Consider the following 23,219-nt stretch of genomic DNA (forward strand, 5'->3'; position numbering starts at 1 on the left):
ATTTGGACAACAATCTAAGTATCCACATGGCAGATGGAGAGGAAAGTGTAGATTATTGTAGTAAGGACATTTTTATCTCAAGGTGCAACTGTAGACTGGCAGCCCCATCCAGTGTTCTCCAGGGAGTTGGTCACTGCTCTGCGCCTTGTGGTCTTCTGTCCAGGACCCCCAGCGGTGTAGCTGCCTCTGTCTGGGCACATGCCAGATAAAAGCAGTCTTGACCTTTATGACTCCCTGGCCATTTGTGAAGCTTATGGACACTTCCTAGAATACTTTTAAATGTTATATGATCACATTACGGCTATGATCGTTCAGTAAGTACCTCACAATTTACATGTATCTAAAAAATTGTGATGTGATCTTGAGAATCAGGTAGAGGTGAAACCATCAGTAATTTCTCTGCTCAATATTTTCAATGTGCAAAGATGGAGGACCAGGTTAGTAACTTTTCTATAGGAGGATTAACCCTTCTTTATTTACCTGGCATGCATGAAGGCTCCATCTCATGACAATGGCCCAAGGGAAGAGAGAGATGGAGTTTCCATGTTCCTGCAATTTAGTGTAAACTGTTAAGAAGAAACTGAAGTTGTGTATACTAATCTGATTGGTTAAGTAACATAGGACATGGGTAGATTAGACATAATTTGAAATGTTCAAATCAGTTTTATTTTGAAATTTTCTGATAGTTCTCTCAGCTATCATCATAACAATATGAATTCTTACTGACGGAATGACAGGTGTTTTTTCCCTTACGATACCAGTATCCACAATGCTCATTTTTTCATAGATCTTTTCATGCATGGCATTTTTTACCTCTTCATTTCTCAAGGTATAAATGAGTGGATTCAACATAGGTGTCAAAATACCATAAAAAACTGACACTATTTTGTCTATGGACAAAGTAGAAGATGGCCGCATATAAATAAATATACAAGGCACAAAGAACAGGGCAACAACAGTGAAGTGAGCCCCACAGGTGGACAGGGCTTTACGTCTAGCCTCCGTACCATGGTACCTCAAGGAACGCAGGATGACAGCATAGGAGGCAGCCAGCATGAGGAAGTTCAACAGGCAGATCACACCACTGTTGGCGACCACCAGCACGCCGATGACATATGTGTTGGTGCAGGCGAGTTCCAGCAAGGGGTACAAGTCACAGACAAAGTGATTGATCACATTAGGCCCACAGAAGGGCAGCTGAAGGACCAGGAGGAGCTGGACCAGGGAATGCAGGAAGCCTCCTAACCAAGCCACCCCCACCAGCAGGGCACAGAGATGCCTGGTCATGATGGTCGTGTAGTGCAGAGGCTTGCAGATGGCCACGTAGCGGTCATAGGCCATGACCGTGAGCAGAATGATCTCAACACCTCCCAGAAAATGGGCTCCAAAGAGCTGAGCCAAGCAGCCTTCAAAAGAGATGGCTCTCCCCTCACACAAGGAGTCAGCAATGAGTTTAGGAGCCATAGAGGAAGAATAACAGGTGTCAATAAAGGACAAGTTGGCCAGGAAATAATACATGGGGGAAGCCAGCATGGGACTGGAGGTGATAGTGACCACAGTGAGCATGTTGCCACACACTGTGACCACATAGATGATCAAAAAAAACACAAAGAGGACCCGCTGTACCTCTGCATTCTGTGAGAGTCCCAGCATGAAAAATTCTGTGATATTATGTGGCATTTCCATAGAGTCCAAGAAGAAGGAGAATGCACACATGCTATTGCCTATAAAGTCAAAAGAAGAACATTATTTTAACAGAATCGTAGGAGGGAAAAAGTGTTGCAAGGTTTTCTTGGGACACCCCCATTCTCTTTGTCTCTCCTAAATTCTTTCTGTTCCAAAATTTAATACCAATTCACTCTGTCAACTCCTAATGTGATCATATGTCTATTGTTTAAACTTTAGCAACACTGGGTAGTAGATATCTAAGTTATTACATGAAAATGTAATGAGGTAGATCACTGCTTTTATCCTCCTTTTACACAGCAAGAAAGTGAGACACATATTAGCAACCCACAGAAGCATAATCAGCTAGCTAGTAAGTGCCAGAGCTGGCACTTGCACCCAGGTGGTCTTGCTACAGATTCTGTGGGCTTCAGTGCACTAGAATGTCACTTAAACTTAACTCGGTTTGAATCCTTCCTCTGCCATTTGTTGGCCATTTAACCATGAACAACTTCTCAGAGCGTCAATGCTCTTATCTATAAAATGAAACTAAAAGAACTGCTACACCATGTGGTGCAAAGAGAAGTACATGAGAATGGGGCATGCCAGAGTGTCTGTATGGAGCCTAGATGTGATAAACATTCAATAATTGGCATCTCTGAAATCACCATCATCAACACCATAGGCAGCAAGCTCTTTATGTGGCAAAAGGACCCAAGGACCTAAGTGGAAGAATTCAAAACTAACTTAGTTATTTTTTAAATAGCTAATTATATTAAAAACTATAATATTATAAAACAAAAAATGCCCTAATACTGATCCTCATATAGAACACAATATAGAAAAGCACAGAATTTAGCCAAATAATGAATTTATACACCAAAATTAGAAATGTTATGCTGACTCATTTCTGTGACCTGTGGGAACATGAAAGAAATTATTTGTTAAAAGCTATTCCCCAAAAAAGAAGTCTCCTGTTAGAGTTATCTATGAGGAACAAAATTATTTTGTAGAAAGTAATGAGGCTTTTATAGTAAAATTATTCTACTGCAGTTTGGGGTTGCATTTTTCTTTCATTTAATTTTAAAAGCAGACTATAGAAAACTTACATTGACTGGATCTGAGGACAACAGGTCTCCAGGTGTTGTGTTGTGCTTTGTTTTTACACCCTAACACATGGACAGGTGGATCTGGAAGAGTTCTTAAAGGATTATCCAGACCAGCGCCAAGCATATCCCAAATTTCACTGTTTCATGTGATTAAACTCCTGGATGAGATTAGAATTGTTTTATCCACTGGGATAACGCATAGACTGGGAAGGTGCTACTGATTACCAAAACTCATCTGAGCTGAAGGTTTCTTAGACTAGCACAAGGTGAGAACCCAAAAGATGGTCATTTATTTACAAGCAGCTGGGAATTTGTTCTGTCATCCATTTCCCCTTTATCTGCTTAAGAATCTGGTGGCATTTACAATCAGGGATTCCAATTGACTATTTTAAAGATGGTGGATCTCAGATTTAGAGATATTAGATGCACTGGTCCAAGGTCACATGGAAGATCCATGCCAGAGGTGCAGCTTGAACCCACGTTGTGCAGCACATCAGCCTGTCCCCTTTCCTTTTTTTTTTAACTCAAAAGTATTTATTCCAAAAAAAAAAGTATTTATTCCTTCAAAACTATCTATATATTTTTTTTAATTTATTTATGATAGTCACAGAGAGAGAGAGAGAGAGAGAGAGAGAGAGAGAGAAGAGAGACACAGGCCGAGGGAGAAGCAGGCTCCATGCACCGGGAGCCCGACGTGGGTTTCGATCCCGGGTCTCCAGGATCGCGCCCTGGGCCAAAGGCAGGCGCCACACCACTGCGCCACCCAGGACTCCCCACAAAACTATCTATATCTTAAAAAATAGTTTAGTATAACATGTCTTGAAAAACAACTATGTAGTTAGTAGTAATAGAAAGATATGGTACAATAAGTGGCCAGTTCTTGGTTACCTCATTTACCATAGGAAGAAAAATGGGCAAATATAAGTGGAGGAATATTAAGGTCCACAACTATAGATGCTCCTTCAACATAAAGACGCACAGCTTCAACATAAAGTTAAAATACCTGCCAGGATACTTTCAACTTATTGAGAATAACACTTTCCACTAGCCTCGGTATTTAAGTATAACACTCTCCACTGTTACTCATTTTTCTGAATATAGGTCAAAGGCCTTAAAAAGGCATTATGAGTGAAAGAAAGCAGAACCAGATATGCTTCCAACCCACACGGCAAGAATGCTAAACAGCAGCAGGGAGGTAAGTGAAATGACACAGTTGCATGCCACATGTTCAAAATACTGCAACCAGGAAAAGAGAGACAAGAGTGGTATGGATGTGCAAGGCACAGACCCTGCCTCGGTGTGACACTCCCACATACACATCCCACTGAGTACCTGACTCCACTTTCCCTGCCCCATCCACACCAATCTGGAGTGAGGCTCACTGAGAAGGGAAGTTATAATCCAGAGGGGAAAATTTCTAGAAATCCTGTGAGTGCAGAATGCCCTACTGACCCCCTGAGGATCTCTGTAAAAGCAGGATAACTACCAGGAGTCTTCACACTGTCTTTCCCATATGGGCCTGTTCCCTTTCCAATGCAACCATAACCTTCCATTATCTGCCTTCTCTTGAAGGAGGAGCTGACTTGCTAGCTCCGTTTTCTGCTAAGGATATTCACCAGCACAGTCTCAGAGAAAAGCTTTCTCCTTCCACTAGACAGGGCTTTTATAAGGGAGTTGGGAATGATAGCACAGGGACTGTCAGTGCCATGTGCTTCTGCCTTTCCAAGGGAGACTAATTCTCTCTCACAGGATCACTTGCGGAAGCAGTGCTGGAGCTTGTGCCTCCTTCACAGATCAGAACAAGGCTGGCACCATCATTTAATGAATCCCCTGAATACTGTTTTGGTCTCACAAGGAAGGGACTCCTGTGCCTCTCTCTTAGAAGTGCCCAGTGTCCTTCTAGTGTCTTGAGAGAGAAACTATCAATCATCAAGAGAAAAGGAGAGTCGGGATATTTCAGGGACTCAAACTGGGGGGTGTTTTTAGAGAAACTGCCGACTGAAAAACAACATCAGGAAGGATCAACGGCATTTATTGGACATCTTCTGTGTTTTAGGCACAGGTCTTTCATCTCCCCGCTTAAAGCAGAGAGAAGAGGATGGCTGTCCTTTATCCATGCCTCTGCTGTGTAGTGCACCAAAAGATCGAAATGACATGAATCAGAATTGTACTTCCACAATTTTAAACATTCAATAAGGATTTTTTGAGACCATACCTAATAAAAGATACCACCTTTCTAAGTGTCAGGAATACCATAGTGAATGAGGCAAACATAGCCGTTGGCAGCGTAGAATTATTCTAAATCGAGTAGTAGTCTCCAAATAAATGGAATCAAATAAAATGGAATGCTGGGTTCATTTTACACATTTTAAATGCTGACAGATATACACATATTTAATACTTATTGATGGAGGTAGCAAATTTTCCTCCATAAACTATGTAACCATTTGCCTTTCTAGCACTCTTGCCTTCTTGGTACATGCTCAGCTATTCCCCAGGACTGAATGAATACACTAAGCCTCCTCCCAGCCTGTTTAGTGAAAGCTTCTAGAAAGAGTCACAAAATAAGGATAATTTAATCCACTAAAATTCAAATTATCACTTTTGAAAGGCTCATTAACATTGTCCAGCAAACCTACTCTGTTTCTACAATCAAAACATTTTCCCAGTTACCCTCAAGGACCATTTAAAACCTTCACTTTCTTCAAAATTCCCTTCCCCAACTTCCAATCACTACTATTTATTTATTTATTTATTTATTTATTTATTTACTTCCTTACTTACTTACTTCATTACTTACTCTCATTGGGTGGGAGATACAATAGCTAATAAAAGCCCCTCAAACGTTGTTTGCCAGAGTGTTCTTATTTTAAATCATCTCCAGGACCCTAAAAGAATTGTAATCAGTGATAGGATATATTTACGAGCTGAAAAAAATAATTTAGCACTATATGCTGAGATAATTATATGGTTTTTCTCCATTGGTCTATTAAGAGGAAAACCCATTATATTAATAAACGTTCTACTATGGCTTTCCAGGGACTAGGTCCTTTTCAGAAGATAGGATTTGAGTGTGATTGTATTCAGTGTGATGTCCCAGAATCTAGAACCTCATCTGGGATGTTGTTTTTTGTCAAGGAACCAGCTTGAGTTTATTTATGAGTTTTAGTATATTCTGTTTTTAATGTTCTGTTGTTTGGGGAAATCATGTATGCTTATTGTACATTAAAAACAAACACATGTAAAAGTTCAAAGTAAAACAGAATCATACCATAAAGTACTGTTGCCCTTATAAGCCTCCTTACAAACACACATCCCTATCCAGACCTGACAAGCAGATTATAAAATTTTACATCACCAGACCACATGATTTTTCATAACCTGATTTTTTAATTCCATATCATGTCATAAACACTTTCTATGACAACAAATAATGATAAATGCCATCTTTATCATACATATGAAGAAAATCTTCATACCATCGAACATAAAATTGTAGGGGAATGTGTAAGCTACTGGCATTAGATGTGAAACAGGGAAATTATGAGCTGCTGAAACTAGGAAAAATACCCAAAAGTATTGCACAGGAAATGCTATTACTAAACCTAATGAGGTTTTTTTTACTTTTTGTCTATATTTTTCTTCCTGCCATGAAAGTTTAAGTAAAAATTCCTTTCACTGTAGTATCAATAAAATGCAGCCCTCAAGCAGAATACCTGGGACAGCTGACTAGAGAACTCAATAAATTCAAGTTATAAGAAGACATAGACATGGAAAGTAAAGTCTCTCCACAGTAACAAGTGAGCGGGAGCAAGCATTTTAACATATGGATTAGAGAAAAATCAAAAGCCTCCTGGATGTTATACTGGACAGTGACTCTGGACTTTAAATCTGGGCAAGTGCATATCAGAGACTGACAATAAGAACATTGATAACCGGAAGCTTACAAGCAGGAAACAAAATGAAACATGCAGAGAAAGATCAGCAGATAGTAAAGCATTGTGCATTTTGGCAAGATCATACTTAAGGCAGAAAGATGTGGATTTAAATTCTAGCTCAACCTTGGCTAAGTAAATCAGCCTCTGTGAATACATTTTCTTCATTTTAAAAAGAAAACCATGTCAACTTTTTATAAGGATAATATAAGATCCTATTTATAAACTGATGTACCAAGTCAATCATTTCTGCATGTGTGATCACATAATGTTTAGACAATGTGGTACATAATATTTATATATTTGTTGCAGAATTTATGTTAATTTTAGTGTAAATCTATTCTGTGCACTTCCATGACTTGGGCTCAATAATTCCTCATTGTATTTGCTGTATTCTCAGAGCCCCAAGCTACAGATTCTCTCCGACATTATTGTCCCCAAACCAACTTGTCCCTCCAGAGACAGCATTGATGCTCAGAAAGCCGCTGCCTTCCCTCTTCCCTCAGAGCCAAAGGAAAAAACAATGACCCTCAGAGAAAAGACATCCAACTATTGGTATCCAGGTTGTGATTACAAAACTATTAATGGCGTGAAAGATTTGGACCACCATCTAAGAATCCACATGGCAGATGGAGAGAAAGTGTAGATTATGTAGTAAGGACAATTTCTATCTCAGGGCAACTGAAGACTGGTCAGCCCCATCCAGTGTTCTCCAGAGTTGGTCACTGCTCTGCGCCTTGTGGTCTTCTGTCCAGGACCCAGCGGTGTAGCAGCCTCTGTCTGGCACATGCCAGATAAAAGCAGTCTTGACCTTTTTGACTCCTGGCAATCTTGTGAAGCTTATGGACACTTCCTAGAATACTTTTAAATGTAATAAGATCACATTAAGCTACAGTTCAGTACAATTTCAAAAAAAATTGTAGACAGAATCAGGTAGAGGTGAACCATCAGTAATTTCTCTGCTCAATATTTCAATGTGCAAAGTTGGAGGACCAGGTTAGTAACATTTCTATAGGGGATTAACCCATCATTATTTCCCCAGGCTGATGAAGGCTCCATCTCAGACAAAGGCAAGGGAGAGAGAGATGGAGTTTCCATGTCCTGCAATTTAGTGTAAACTGTTAAGAAGAAACTGAAGTTGTGTATACTAATCTGATTGGTCAGTAACATAGGACATGGGTAGATTAGACATAATTTGAAATGTTCAAATCAGTTTTATTTTGAAATTTTCTGATAGTCTCTCAGCTCTCATCATAACAATATGAATTCTTACTGAGAATGACAGGGGTTTTTTTTCCCTTACTATACCAGTATCCACAATTGCTCATTTTTTCCATAGATTTTTCATGGCATTTTTCACCTCTGCATTTCTCAGTGTATAAGTCAGGGGGTTGAACATGGTTGTCAAAATACAGTAAAGCACAGCCACTATTTTGTCTATGGACAAAGTAGACGATGGCCGCATAAAAATAAATATACAAGGCACAAACAGGGCAACAACATTGAAGTGGGCCCAACAGGTGGACAGGGCTTTATGTCTCGCCTCCGCACCACGGCAACTTAAGGAATGCAGGATGACAGCATGAGGAAGTTCAACAGGCAGATCACACCACTGTTGGCGACCACCAGCACGACGATGACATACGTGTTGGTACATGCAAGTTCCAGCAAGGGGTACAAGTCACAGACAAAGTGATTGATCACATTAGGCCCACAGAAGGGCAGCTGAAGGACCAGGAGGAGCTGGACCAGGGAATGCAGGAAGCCTCCCAACCAAGCCACCCCCACTAGCAGGGCACAGAGATGCCTGGTCATGATGGTCGTGTAGTGCAGGGGCTTGCAGATGGCCACGTAGCGGTCATAGGCCCTGACCGTGAGCAGAATGATTTCCGTTCCTCCCAATAAATGGGCAACAAAGAATTGAACCAGGCTGCCTTCAAAAGAGATGGCCCTCCCCTCATACAAGGAGTCAGCGATGAGTTTGGGGGTCATACACGAGGAATAGCAAGTATCAATGAATGACAAGCATGAGAGGAAAAAGTACATAGGGGAGCCCAGGGTGGGACTGAAGATAATGGTGATCATGATAAGTAGGTTGCCTCCAACAGAGACAAGGTAGATAATCAAAAAGAACACAAATAAAACTCTCTGCACCTCGGAGTTTTGTGAGAGTCCCAGCATGAAAAATTCCGTGATGTTTCGTGAACTATCCATGAATCGTGAGCTACAGCAAGGACTTGGGTTAAGAGATTCACCCAGAAAAATCTGTTACTCCTTCTTTCAAGAAACTTCAAATTGAGGGAAAGCAGTGTTTGTGGAATAGCGTTATTCCAAATCCTGAATCCCAAAGCAAGAACCTGCTAATAATATAAATAATTTTCTGCATTCCTAATTAATAATTTAACCAAGTACAAAGTTAAATAACAGACATAATAACTCCCAAAATATTGCCTCTCTTGCATTTTAAGTAGCACGAATAAATTCTGTTTTCTAATTGAAAAAATCTTCATGGAGTTTTTTTTTTTTTTACTAAAAACTGTAATACAGGGCAGCCCCAGTGGCGCAGCGTTTTAGTGCCACCTGCAGCCCAGGGAGTAATCCTGAGACCCCGGATCAAGTCCCACATCAGGCTTCTTGCATGGAGCCTGCTTCTCCCTCTGCCTGTGTCTCTGCCTCTCTCTCTCTCTCTCTCTCTCTCTCTCTCTCTCTCTCTGTGTGTGTGTGTGTGTGTCTCATGAATAAATAAATAAAATCTTTTTAAAAATGCAATACAAATAAATTTTAGTTCATTAAAAATAACCATTTATGGGAAAATAATTTCCCTAAATATTTGTTGTAGTAGTTTTTTTAGAACCACACAACCAGCTCCTAATTGCACTTCTCACTGCACATGGGCATCTCCTCAAAAACTGATTTACTCATCTCAACCCCAACTCAACTTGCTCTTCCTTCTATATTTCCTCCATCACCCACCACAAACATAGGAGTAAGTCATCCTTGACTTCTCCCTTTACTAATCCATTTCATAATCGCAAAATTTGTCATCATACTTTACCAGACCTTGTTTCTTAACTTTCAACCATCCATCCATCCATTCATTGATTCCACAAACATTTTGAGCACCCACCATGCCCCAACCATAGTTCTCAGCACTAGACTTAGATCAATTAGCAAAATAATCTGATGGTTGCTTCAACAACACCATAACTAGTCTCTCCTGCCTCATATCTCACCCAGACACCTGTTCAGTCATCCACACTGCAGCCAGTAATATGTATAAAATTCAATCATTCAATCATGTCATCATCCAGTTTAAAATCCGCTAAAGGCTCTTCTTTACATTTAAGATAAAATCTAAGCATTTTGGCCTCATCACAAGTCCCTGGATCTTAGTGATCCACCCATGTTATCCTTCCCTGTCCACTATCATGTGCTTTAGCCATATTAAACTACCCTAAATTCCCTGATCAAGTCATACTGACTAACATCTCATTGCCACCCACTTGCTATCCCCCCAACATTTCCCAATTCTACTCCCATACATCCTCCAAATAATAGGCTCAGATATCATCTCCAAAAGGAAGATGGTCCCTTCTCCCACCCTAGGCTAGATTTTAAGGACTTGCACTGTATTCCTACAGCACCCAGATTGCAGCTCTATCCTAGCTCTTTGCACTCACTATGTTGTACTAGCACCTGTCCACCTTCCAACCTTACGCTTAAGAGTATCTTGAAAGAGGATCCTTTGTGTTTAATAGCTATATCACCAGACCTAAACAGTGGTCAATGACTATTTGTTGAAAGAATAAAAAAATAAACCAAAAAAATAGGAAGTTTACAATACTTGGATCTAAGGAGGTGACTAAGTTCTTATCAGAATTAATTACTTTCTAACATGGTACATTGATAGAAAGAACAATATTCCTTTTTTTAATAAATTAATTTTTTATTGGTGTTCAATTTACCAACATACAGAATAACACCCAGTGCTCATCCCGTCAAGTGTCCCCCTCAGTGCCCGTCACCCACTCACCCCCACTCCCCGCCCTCCTCCCCTTCCACCACCCCTAGGTCGTTTCCCAGAGTTAGGAGTGCCTAAAGAACAATATTCCTAAAAAGTCACCTGGTCCATCCTTCTGCATCATCTGGTCCTCTTTTCCCTGCTTTGAATGATGCATGTTGTTCAATGCCTGGATAAGATTAAAGAAAGTTCCCGCAGGGAGAAAATAATGTTTCATAGTCTCTTCCCTGGTTTGGAAAACTCTCACAATCCTTAAGTTATCATAGTTCAAAAACCAAATAAGGGATTTTATCCATTTATGGACTACAGGGGACCTCTTAAAATATCACTTCCCATATTCTTTGTCAATAAGCCTTTAAGGATAATTTTATTTGTATGGTAAGCTGGTACAAACATCTTTGGATTTCAAATACTAACATTTTGACCAAGAGATATTAAACAGCCGACCCAAGTCACAGAAGTTAGGTTGTGGGGTACTGCACACAGATCCCATGTCTCCTGACTCCCAGTCTGTCTCTCTCTTCCACACTATCACATCCCTCACAACGCAGAGTACTGTCATGGAACAGACAAAAGGAGCAGGAGGAAAGACAAAGTTGCTGACTCTGGTTTCTGCTAAGGCTGTGTACCAGCAGATCCTCTTAGGAAAAGTGGTGGAAAACTAATTACAAACCTAACTCATGGCAAGTAGACAGAGTTTAAAAAATAAAGAGAAAAAAAGTTAGTACTACCATTCAAAAAGAAAAACTTGCCAAGTTTTTCATGTATTTTTCTCCCATTTCTTCTTCCATCTATGATTTTTAATCACTTTTCATTGACACTTTTGAAATCACAACATATGTTTCATATATAATCCTGATGAATAAAATTTAAATATTTCCCATATCATTATAAGGCATTGTTTTTAATGATTGCCTATCATTCTGCCTATTATTCTGTCAAGTAGGTGTACCTACTAATTATAAGTCATTTTTTTCTAATACCACAAAAAACCTCATCATGCATTAAGTTACCTCTGGGTCCCTAGGATAATTGCTCAGATGTATAGACTAAACAGAGGGATATAGATGTTATAAATAATTTTGATATCTCTCACCAAAAAAGGCAGTACCCAATTTACATAACTAACACCAAAATGTAGATATACTCTTTCACCCCAGCTAGTAATAGATATCAGGTTTATTTTTCACTAAATTTCAACTCACCTTTTTAAATTTGTATTTTTCTAACCACTGGTAATGCTGAACTTCCTATGTTTTACTATACAATATATTTCTCCTTTTCAGAAACTATTAAAGCTACAAAGAGTAATTTAGGGGGAACTGAGAAGTAACCTATAGATGATCAGTGTTTCTCAGTCTCAGCCTTTTAGATGCCAGCTCTTGAGAGTTCTTGTCAAAGCAATTGTTGGAACTGGTAGAGAAAATTTCATGCCCATACAATTGATCTCTCTGAATATATAACTCACAATAGTATGTACCATACTATTTCATCATTACAATGAGACAGAAAACTAGGTTTTATTTTCTCCTTCACAGATGATAAAATTAAATATCAATGAATTTTCTTCCTTTATATGCTTATCCCAGGGCAGTAAATGGTAGAACAGAATTTGACCAGGCTCCTCCATCTGACATCAATCCCACATGCTGTTCACTGCACTGTTCTCCAACTGAGAGTTTCTAGCTTCTTTCTCTCCTAAGCTTTCTCTCCAATAGGAGTCAGGAAGTTTGGGCTCTTGTGCTGACTCTTCCTTGAGGTAACTGTGAGACTTTTGGAAACTGACTTCATCTTCCTGAGCCATAGTACTCCTGCTTGCCAAGTGAGGAATGCTGGCGGTGAGAGTGCTATCAGGTATAACTGGTGGATCCTGGAAGCAAATAGAAGTTTCTCCTTGCATCTGTGAACAGATGCTCTCACTTTACAACCTCCCCATAATTTGAGACACTTCCTAGAACAGGTTTTTAACCTCTTTACGCTTCATTTCTTCTTCCATGGGCTATCTAGAAAGATAAAATCCATTTTCACTTTTTTTTCCCACTTATCCTCACAGAAATGGGCTTCGGGGACCTCTCTGGTCCAGATCTTCTCTTAAGGCCCTGGCCACCTACCTACTGATTCTGGCCTGTGCATCTCCAAGATTAGTTATCTCAGCAGTTGTAAGTCTGGAAGGATTCTAAACATTCTGCATGCACCCTGAAAGATGAGCTACTATCACATGAAGAGACTATCACATTCAAATTATTTGTGAGCCAAATAAGAGTTCATCCCCAGGTCCCTCGGTCCACAGTAGGTTTAAAGGTCCATCCATCCATTCATTCAATCAACAGATACCATATCATGATCAGGTATATTGAGCTGGTGGCTGAGGAAGCAGGCGATGAAGTCAGCTTGGTCCTCATTCTTACGGAGCAAACAGTTTTCAGAGGTGATAGAAATTTGCCCAAGGAATTATATGAGTTTGAAGAGGAGTCCTACCCTATCTTGGATGTGATTTAAGTTTTCCAAATGCTAACCTCATTCTCTCAGCACCACATACCATCAGTCTCACACCGCACAGATATACTGAATGCTCGCCTGGGTCCCTTGCTGCCACCACCTCATGGTCCCTGGCTGTTATACTCAGGTCTCCTCACCATCTGCCCCAGCCTGTCCCACCTCTGATCTCTCTCTGCTCCACCACTTTTACCATCCCATCTGAGCCCTCCTGACCTGGGATCCCCTTTATTTCAAGTTCTGCAATGCCATTTTGCATATCTAAGCTCCAACCCTGACATCCAAGTTGTGGGTTTGAGCTTGTAAATCTCAATGTACTGACCAGTGTGGATGCTTCCAATCATCAACCACAATTGTGAGATTCATCAGCAGAGAAAGTCAAGTGATTATCACAAGAATTACTTTTACACAATGCTGCAGAGTCTCAGAAGAAGGTTCTGGGCAATTCCCAGATAAATCCATTGGTCTTCACAGAGAAAAGGTAGCTGAAAATATATTGTATTTTTTTAATAATAAATTTATTTTTATTGGTGTTCAATTTGCCAAAATATAGAATAACTCCCAGTGCTCATCCCATCAAGTGCCCCCCTCAGTGCCCGTCACCCATTCACCCCCACGCCCCGCCCTCCTCCCCTTCCTCCACCCCTAGTTTGTTTCCCAGAGTTAGGAGTCTTTATGTTCTGTCTTCCTTTCTGATATTTCCTATCCATTTCTTCTCCCTTCCCTTATATTCCCTTTCACTATTATTTATATTCCCTAAATGAATGAGACCATATAATGTTTGTCCTTCTCTGATTGACTTTTTCACTCAGCATAATACCGTCCAGTTCCATCCACGTTGAAGCAAATGGGGGGTATTTGTCATTTCTAATGGCTGAGTAATATTCCATTATATACATAAACCACATCTTCTTTATCCATTCATCTTTTGATGGACACCGAGGATCCCTCCACAGTTTGGCTACTGTGGACTTTGCTGCTATAAACATCGGGGTTACAGGTGTCCTGGCGTTTCATTGCATCTGTATCTTTGGGGTAAATCCCCAGCAGTGCAATTGCTGGGTCGTAGGGCAGGTCTATTTTTAACTCTTTGAGGAACCTCCACACAGTTTTCCAGAGTGGCTGCACCAGTTCACATTCCCACCAACAGTGTAAGAGGGTTCCCCTTTCTCCGCATCCTCTCCAACATTTGTGGTTTCCTGCCTTGTTAATTTTCCCCATTCTCACTGGTGTGAGGTGGTATCTCATTGTGGTTTTGATTTGTATGAAAATATATTTTAGATTAAAAAGAAGCTGAGTCTTTCTAGGAAAGAGCTTGAGAACACTCTGTATTATCTGTCTTCTTATATTCTTATGAAATTAAAAAAAAAAAAAAGGCTGGCAGAGGACAGGTGAAGAAATCACGTAAAAGAAGTTTATCTCAATTCCAAATGGGTAGAGGACTCACTACATGAGATTGGGATCTTCCAGGTCTGGGTTTGAGGGCATGTTCTGACTACTAGTGGATCCTGAGAGTCTGAAACAGCCATCAAACGAAGGAGGTCTCAGCTCCTCCAATCAGCCACTTTGAGCCTCAGTTTCTTCATTTGTAAAAGAGTGATGGCAATACTCAGTCTACCTGACTCTGGAGGGTGTTGAGATCAGATAAGTGAATAAGCAGACTATAGACGCTATAAATTTCTAAGAAAAAAATGTAAGTTCTTGATTGTTATTATTTGTATTTTTTTCCCAATTCAAACCCTAATACCAAGTATAAGATAGGATTTTGGAAACTTTAAGTCAAAATTCAGAAAAGAGGATGGAATTGGGATAATTATCAAGAATCAAATCGGTCTTATTGCATTGAAAACAATAGAAAATTTGAATTTAACAGAAAAGGTATCAACACTGAGAGACAACTTACTTGTATAGCCAAGTCAAAATGCTTGAATAATGTACAATTCATTGTTTTGCTTGGACATTTTCTCTAGAAAAAGTCAGGTGGATTGAAAATTCCTGAAATACCAGTTGAAATTTCAGATTCCACCTATAAGAGCAGATCCTAGCATGCCACGTTTTGCAACCACCATAGCACTGAACTCACCTAAAGTTGGTCCTGAGTCCCTGTTTGCTCTCTGTGGTAAGAGGGCGTGGAGGGTGACAAGAAGCAATGGCTGCTCCATCTCCTAGGTGACCCCAGCTCTAATATCCTTAGGTCAGACCTCTTGGATGAAATCACTAATATGACCCAACCAGATTGGGAATCCTATTGCCTTTCTTGCCCTAAAAACTGGAACAAGTTAAAAGTGACTTTCTTAAGTGTCTGAGCTGAAGAGTCAGCTCCTGAAAGTTACCAACTCCCTCCTCTCAGCCAGGTGGAAGAAGCTGGCACCAGACCAGGAATTTAAACACCCTGGTCCTGTGAGACCCTGTCTCAGAGGCTAACAAGTCTCCTGATATGGCTCAGGGCCAAGGAAATACAGAGAATTGGACAAAGTTTATCACAAATGCTGAACCTATGGCCCCAGATTTTCCAACCTCCAAAGGACATACTTTTTTTACTTTTAATTGCAGTTCAAGTTGCCAACATATAGCATAACACCCAGTGCTCATCCTGTCAAGTGCTCCCCTCACTGCCCATCACCCAGTCACCCCAACCCCCCGCCCACTTCCCCTTCCACTACCCCTTGTTCATTTCCCAGAGTTAGGTGTCTCTCATGTTCTGTCACCCTCACTGATATTTTCACTCACTCTCTCTCCTTTCCCTTTATTCCTTTTCACTAATTTTATATTCCCCAAATGAATGAGACCATATAATGTTTGTACTTTTCCAATTGTCTTATTTCACTCAGCATAATACCCTCCAGGTCCATCCACATCAAAGCAAATGGTGGGTATTTGTCATTTCTAGTGGCTGAGTAATATTCCATTGTACACATAGACCACATCTTTATCCATTAATCTTTTTATGGACACCAAGGCTCCTTCTACAGTTTGCCTACTGTGGACATTGCTGCTATAAACATCGGGGTACAGGTGTCCCTTCGTTGCCACTGATTTCTAGGCATTGATTTTGTATCTTGCCACACTGCCAAATTGCTGTATGCATTCTAGCAATCTTGGGATTGAGTCTTTTGGGTTTTCTAAGTACAGTATCATGTCATCATATGGTTCTTGTTTTTTCTCTTGTTGATATGATCTATCACATTGATTGCCTTACGATTGTTGAACTAGCCTTGCATCCCGGGGATAAATCCCACTTGGTCATGGTGAATAATCTTCTTAATGTCCTGTTGGATCCTATTGGCTAGTATCTTGTTGAGAATTTTTGCATCTGTGTTCATCAGGGATATTGGTCTATAATTCTCCTTTTTGGTGGGGTCTTGGTCGGGTTTTAGAATTAAGGTGATGCTGGCCTCATAGAATGAGTTTGGAAGTACTTCATCTCTTTCTCTCTTTCCGAACAGCTTTAGTAGAATAGATATGGTTTCTTCTTTAAAAGTTTGATAGAATTCTCCTGGGAAGCCATCTGGCCCTGGACTTTTGTGTCTTGGGAGTTTTTTGGTGACTGCTTCAATTTCCTTCCTGGTTATCACCCTGTTCAGGTTTCTATTTCTTCCTGTTTCACTTTTGGTAATTTGTGGTTTTCCAGAAATGTGTCCATTTCTTCTAGATTGCCTAATTTATTGGCGTATAGCTGCTCATAATAAGTTTTTAGAATCATTTGTATTTCCTTGGTATTGGCTCTCTCCTTTATCATTCATGATTTTATTAATTTGTATCTTTTCTCTTTTGTTTTAATAAGGCTGGCTAATGGTTTATCTATCTTATTAATTCTTTCAAAGAACCAACTCCTGGTTTTGTTGATCTGTTCCACAGTTCTTCTGGTCTCTATCTCATTGAGTTCCGCTCGAATCTTTATTAATTGTCCCCTTCTGCTGGGTGAAGGTTTCATTTGCTGTTCGTTCTCCAGCTCCTTTAGCTGCAAGGTTAGCTTTTGTATTTGAGTTCTTTCCAATTTTTGGATGGATGCTTGTATTGAGATGTGTTTTCCTCTCAGAACTGCTTTTGCTGTATCCCAAAGATTTTGAATGGTTGTATCTCCGTTCTCATTAGTTTCCGTGAATCTTTTTAATTCTTCTCTAAAATCCTGTTTGACTCTTTCATCTTTTAGCAGGATGGCCAAGGACATACTTTATGTAACTATCCAAATAAAATAGCTTACAACACTATCTTGGGTGCCAAGAGGAAGTCACTCCCCTCAAGGTTTCTCTTCCAGGTTTTTCCCTTTGGGAAAATTATTAAACCTTAAACCTCCCATGCCTCAGTTTCTCCATCTGTAAAATTATGCTAAAAATAGTATCTAGTAGGGTATCTAATGTACAGCATGGTGACCATGATTAACAATATTGTATATTTTAAAGTTGTTAAGAAAGTAAATTCGTAAATGTCATCACAAACAAAACCAAATGGTAGGTCTGTGAGGGCATGGAGATGTTTACTAATATTATTGTAGTAATCATTTCTCAACATATACATATATCAAATTATCACGATGTACGACGCCCTAAGCTTCAATATGTTATGTGTCAATAATCTCTCAGGGAAGCTAGAGAAAAAAGAATGCCTACCTCAAAAGGTCAATATAAGGATAAAATGAGATCATTGATATAAAATGCTTAAAACAATGCCTGGCACATGGTACGTAACCATTTGCTCTTTAGGTATTGCTATCACTACTCCTATTTTATTTTTGTTTTTTTAAAATAATAAATTTATTTTTTATTGGTGTTCAATTTGCCAACATACAGAATAATACCCAGTGCTCATTGTTGTTGTCGTCATCAGGGTTACTACTCCCTAACCACATGCATCGAACCATCTCACCACTTCTGTGCCACTCCAGTGTCCCTTCTTTCTCTCCAGCATATGGACACTTGACTGAATGGTAGAAACTGAGGATATCATAAAGGAAGCATAGTCATAAAAATATCCTAAATGGGGGAATCCCCGGGTCGCTCAGGGGTTTGGTGCTTGCCTTCTTCCGCCCAGGGCGGGATCCTGGAGACCCAGGATCGAGGCCCGCATCCGGCTCCTTGCATGGGGCCTGCTTCTCTCTCTCTCTCTCTCTCTCTCTCTCTCTCTCTCCTCTCCTCTCCTCTCCTCTCCTCTCCCTCTGTCTCTCATGAATGAATAAATAAAATATTTTTTTTAAAAAATATCCTAAATGTGAGTATCAGGCATATTGCTCCCAGGAGCCACCAACCACACCACCTGCCAGGGAGTCTCTGGACCTCCTTGCCTCCATCTCCTGGCATCCTGCTTCAACTCTGGTCCTACCCACCTGCCAGGTCTTCTCTCCTCCACCTTATCCAGAGCCCCAGATGTCCATCTTCAGTCCCTTGGAGAAAGCAATCTCAGTGAGTATCACTATGATTTTTCTGCCCCTGAGAGTCACCTTTTTCTTTTTTTACTTTATGTTAGTAAGTAAAGCAGCTTAGTCTTTCTTTGCCTGAATTTGTCCTCTCAGAGACTCAGGACCTTGCTTTATAAAACTCAATTGGTTAGGAAAATTATTTCTTCAATGTTGCGCGTGCTGCGGCAACACAATCAGGGTACTGAGGATAAGGGGATGAGGAAAATAAAAGAAAAGTAAAGAAATGGGGACAGGAGGGACACAGTGGATGATGTCCAAGCAGTGCCAGCTTTATTCAAGGTTCTATAACATTTTATAGCATGAGCAAAACAAAGCTAAGAAGGTGTCTGTTTTCAGCATGTTTGTGAAACCCTCCAAAGTTCCCCTTTCTCAGCATGTAAGACAGACCCACTGGTGCCAGAAGACCTTGGTAAATAGATAAGCTTGTTGCTCCAGATGTGCATACTTCAAAGGAATATTAGGTATGGTAAACAGACCAGCAAGGACAGCACAGACCCTTATTTACATTTATGACCAGGTCAGAATAAGTTGTATCTATTGTGTTATGTGGGTGATCACGTACAAGCGAGCCCTGAGAACCTTTGCTCAAGTCCTTTCTCAAGAGTCAACCAACTATTCACCCTTTAGGCTCCCGAGGCTTTTGAGTGAATGAGGGACGCAAGACCGGGCCTGGTTTGGTTCAGTTACTCCAGCTAGTTTGTGGTCGCCCACACTTCAGAAGTCTAAGATGAATTCTGCCATTGTCCTTAGTGTGTTCAAAGACTCAGGTGTCATTTTTTAAAGTGTCAATCCAAAAATCTTCTAAAATTTTCCCTTTGCCTACCCTAATGGCATTCCCCAGAGCATCCATCCATGGTCTTCATCCCTTCATGGTGTTTTCAGTATTGCAATCCTCAAACAATGGTCTGTGACGTTTAACTCCAAACTGCAGCATGCTAGTGCATGGTGTCACCTGCTTGATACATCTGTCTACTTCCTCCTCCCTCTGGTCATTTTTCACCCAGAGGGTGCATAAGAGAACTGTAAAAATCGAACTCTAGGCAACCTATTAAATTTTTCTTGCAATTGTGGAATATAAAATCTGGTACGAATGATGAAAAGTTTATATAGATCTAACCTCTCATTTTCACAGAGAATAGCAGCTCAGAGAAGTCAGGTAAAGGGTGGAGGAATGGTGGAAATCAAGAGCTAGAATCTAGCTCAGAAAATCTACAGCCTTGTCAAAGCTACTTCACCTCTCTGGCCTTCAGTCCATGTGTCCATCCTTCCATTGAAGAAGAACCAACAACTTTGAGCTAGACATTATGCACAGTGGAATTTAGGATTTAGGAAGATTAAACAGAAAACACACACACATCTCCTTACCTCATGGCATAGTCAAGCTAGTAGATATAATAACTCATTCTGGGGATGTAATTTAGGATCAGAAAGCTTTCTCAGTAACCCAATAACATAAGCCAGGGGCAGCCTGCAGTTGAAGACTATTAATAGGAAGATAAGTGCTTGCTTTTATATATACATTCAATTTTACAGAGGATTTTCTCATCTATTAACATCTTTGTTCATCAGAATGTCTTGTAGAAGGCAGAGAAGATGTGATTAGCAGAATTTTACATTCATTTATTCTGTAATGCAGAACTGTTGAGCTAACTACTCATCCAGCTTAGGAGTCTCAAGTTTACTAAGTTCAGAAACACCCTCAAGTGAAGTTGTGATGCTCTTCTACCTCGAACCCATTAACTCTACAGAATATACCCTCTGGGCTCCAGGTGGCTGAGGGTTTTGTGGGGAAGGTATCCGTAGGGTTCGAAGGATGGTAATCCCTGTGATACTGAGATACAGCATGGCAAGATCTCTACTCACAACAGGTCCTGGTCCCATCCATAGTGATCCTCAGAATGATTCATTCATCCAGCCCTACCTCTTCCATTCTTCATTTTCTTGAATAAATTCATTAGTAACCTTACCTATTAGTTCTCTATTAATTAGCAGGGGTTAGAAATGTTGTAATAATACAAAACAGCCCAAAATCTCAGTAATGTAATCCTAAGAAAAGTCTCTCATTCACACCAAATCCAGTGCAGATTGGCCTAATCAGGCAGGTCTCACGTGCAGCTCTCCACCAAGCTGTGAATCCCTGATATAGGCCAATTCCCATTTTGTGATGCCTCCAGTCTCCTGGGGCTTCAGGACCATCTGCTGGGTCATCTACACTCAGCTAGCCAATGAACAAAGAGAGATTAAGGACACCGGGGACATTTCATGAACCACGCCTAAACTGGGATATATCACTTCTACCCATTATTGACAAGACCTCACATGGATGTAAGGTGGCTAGGAAATGTAATTTGTATGCCCAGGAAGAAAAATAAGATGATCTGACAAACACGTTGCATTGTCTGAACCATACCTTCTCATTGGCAGGCTGCTCTCCTTCCCCTTCTCCCTTCAAGGTTTATTTATTAGTCTACTCAAGAAGCTGCAGACTCTTGGTAGATCTTCACGATCAAATCAAAACCAGAGTCAGAATCATTATCACACAAAAGAAAATTTTAACTTCCATACTGCCATTTCTATTCATAAATATTTATCAAGAACCTACCAACGTTTAGTACAGTAAATATTCCGTGCTCTGGATCCAGGCTCCACTATTTATAGTTCTATGATCTTGAGCCAGTTACTCAACCTCTCTGTGCCTCAGTGTATGCATCGGTAACAAAGAGGTAATAACTGAGAATTAGAGAATTCTCATGATTACAAGAGTGATGTCACTGAAAATACAGTGGGGAACTCTAGGGCTTCATACCCCTAACGCCAGGAACAGCTAATGAGGTGGCAAAAGCTGTTTTTGCAGGACCCTGGGGTTTATTATATATAATTTATATATATGTTTATATTTATTATATATAATTATAATACACACACACACACACACGACGGGAAAAGGGGAAAAGCTTGGGGAGGGAGGAATGAGGCTGCTATTTTTCTGTAATACAGAGCTCTGAAGTTTTAACTGCCTGCCTACCATATGCCATACACCAGAATTGGGACAGCCAAGGGAAGAGCAACCCCCCACTCCTGTTTCAGATTTCTGGGTCATTAAGGAAATATGTATTAAATCACAATGACATTACCACTTCCTACCCACTAGGATGGCTATGATCAAAAACTCAGAAAGTAACACGTTTGCAAGAATTTGGAGATATTGTATATTACTGATAAAAATGAAAAATGGTACCACTGCTGTGGAAACACTTTGGTGGGTTTTTTTAAAGTTAAACATAGCCAAAAGCACAAACAACAAAAGCCAAAATCAACAAATGGGACTACATCAAGCTCAAAAGATTCTGCACAGCAAAAACAAAATGAAGACAACCTATAAAATGGAAAAAAATTTTTGCAGACCCCATATCAGATAAAGGGATAATATCCAAAATATATACTTAGTCAACTCAACAACAACAACAACAAAAAAAAAACAATTTAAAAATAGGTATAAGAATTAAACAGGCATTTTTCCAAAAAGGACATCAAAATGGCCAAGAGACAAAGATGCTCTACATCACTAATGATCAAGGAAATGCAAATCGAAATCACAATGTTAGAATGGCTCACACCAATTAAAATGACTTACCTCACACCTGTTAAAAGGGCACTCTCATCAGGAAGAGACAACAGGTGCTGGTGAGGATGTGCTGAAAAGGGAACCCTTATACATATTGTTGGTAAGAATGTAAGTTGGTCCAACCATTATGGAAAACAATATGGAGGTATCTCAAAAAATTAAAAATCAATTTACCATGCAATCTGATAATGCTACTTCTGTATATACGCCGAAAGGAAATGAAGCCAGGATTACAATGAGCTATCTGTACTTCCAATGTTTATCATAGCATTATTCACAATAGTGAAGACATGGAAACAACTCAAATGCCCATCAATGGATAAATGGGTTTTAAAAAATGTGGTACACATACACAATAAAATGTTATTAATCCATGAGAAGGAAAGACATCCTGCCATTTGTGACAAATTAGAAAGAATTTGAGCATGTTAAGCAAATAAATGAGAGAAAGTACTGTATTATATCACTTGTATGTGGTATCTAAAAAAGTTAAACACCTGTAATAAACAGTTAGTGAGGGCAGCCCGGGTGGCTCAGTGGTTTAGTGCCGCCTTCAGCCCAGGGCATGATCCTGGAGACCCAGGATCGAGTCCCACGTCGGGCTCCCTGCATGGAGCCTGCTTCTCCCTCTGCCTGTGTCTCTGCCTCTGTGTGTGTGTGTGTCTCATGAATAAATAAATAAAATCTTTAAAAAACAATTAGTGAAATGGTGGTCTTCAGGGGATGGAGGGAGTTGGGAGCAAAGAGTTACTTTGCTTAAGGGTACAAACTTATAACAAGTACTAAAAAAGCAATAGAGATCTAATGCACAGTATAATGAATATAGACAATATTATATTATAATTATATAATGTGATAAATATCTGTACATCAGTAATTATATTACAATATATAAATGTATCAACAACATGCTGAACACCTTAAACTTATACAATGTTACAAGTAAATTTAT

General features: G+C 40.0%; 2 protein-coding genes across 2 annotated transcripts; both read right to left on the bottom strand.

The window, feature by feature from the left end:
• Window positions 1-633: 633 nt before the first annotated feature.
• LOC121471643 (olfactory receptor 4C3-like) lies at window positions 634-1,716 on the bottom strand. Its single transcript, XM_041722428.1, has one exon. The coding sequence runs from the start codon at window positions 1,714-1,716 to the stop codon at window positions 634-636; it is 1,083 nt and encodes a 360-aa protein (XP_041578362.1).
• A 6,317-nt stretch (window positions 1,717-8,033) lies between these two features.
• On the bottom strand, window positions 8,034-8,923 carry LOC121472317 (olfactory receptor 140-like). The gene is given in 2 exon segments (XM_041723580.1): window positions 8,034-8,290; window positions 8,293-8,923. Coding segments are annotated over 2 exon segments (888 nt in total).
• Between the last annotated feature and the right edge of the window lie 14,296 nt (window positions 8,924-23,219).

Source organism: Vulpes lagopus, chromosome 11 (genome assembly GCF_018345385.1).
Source record: "Vulpes lagopus strain Blue_001 chromosome 11, ASM1834538v1, whole genome shotgun sequence".
NCBI lineage: Eukaryota > Metazoa > Chordata > Mammalia > Carnivora > Canidae > Vulpes > Vulpes lagopus.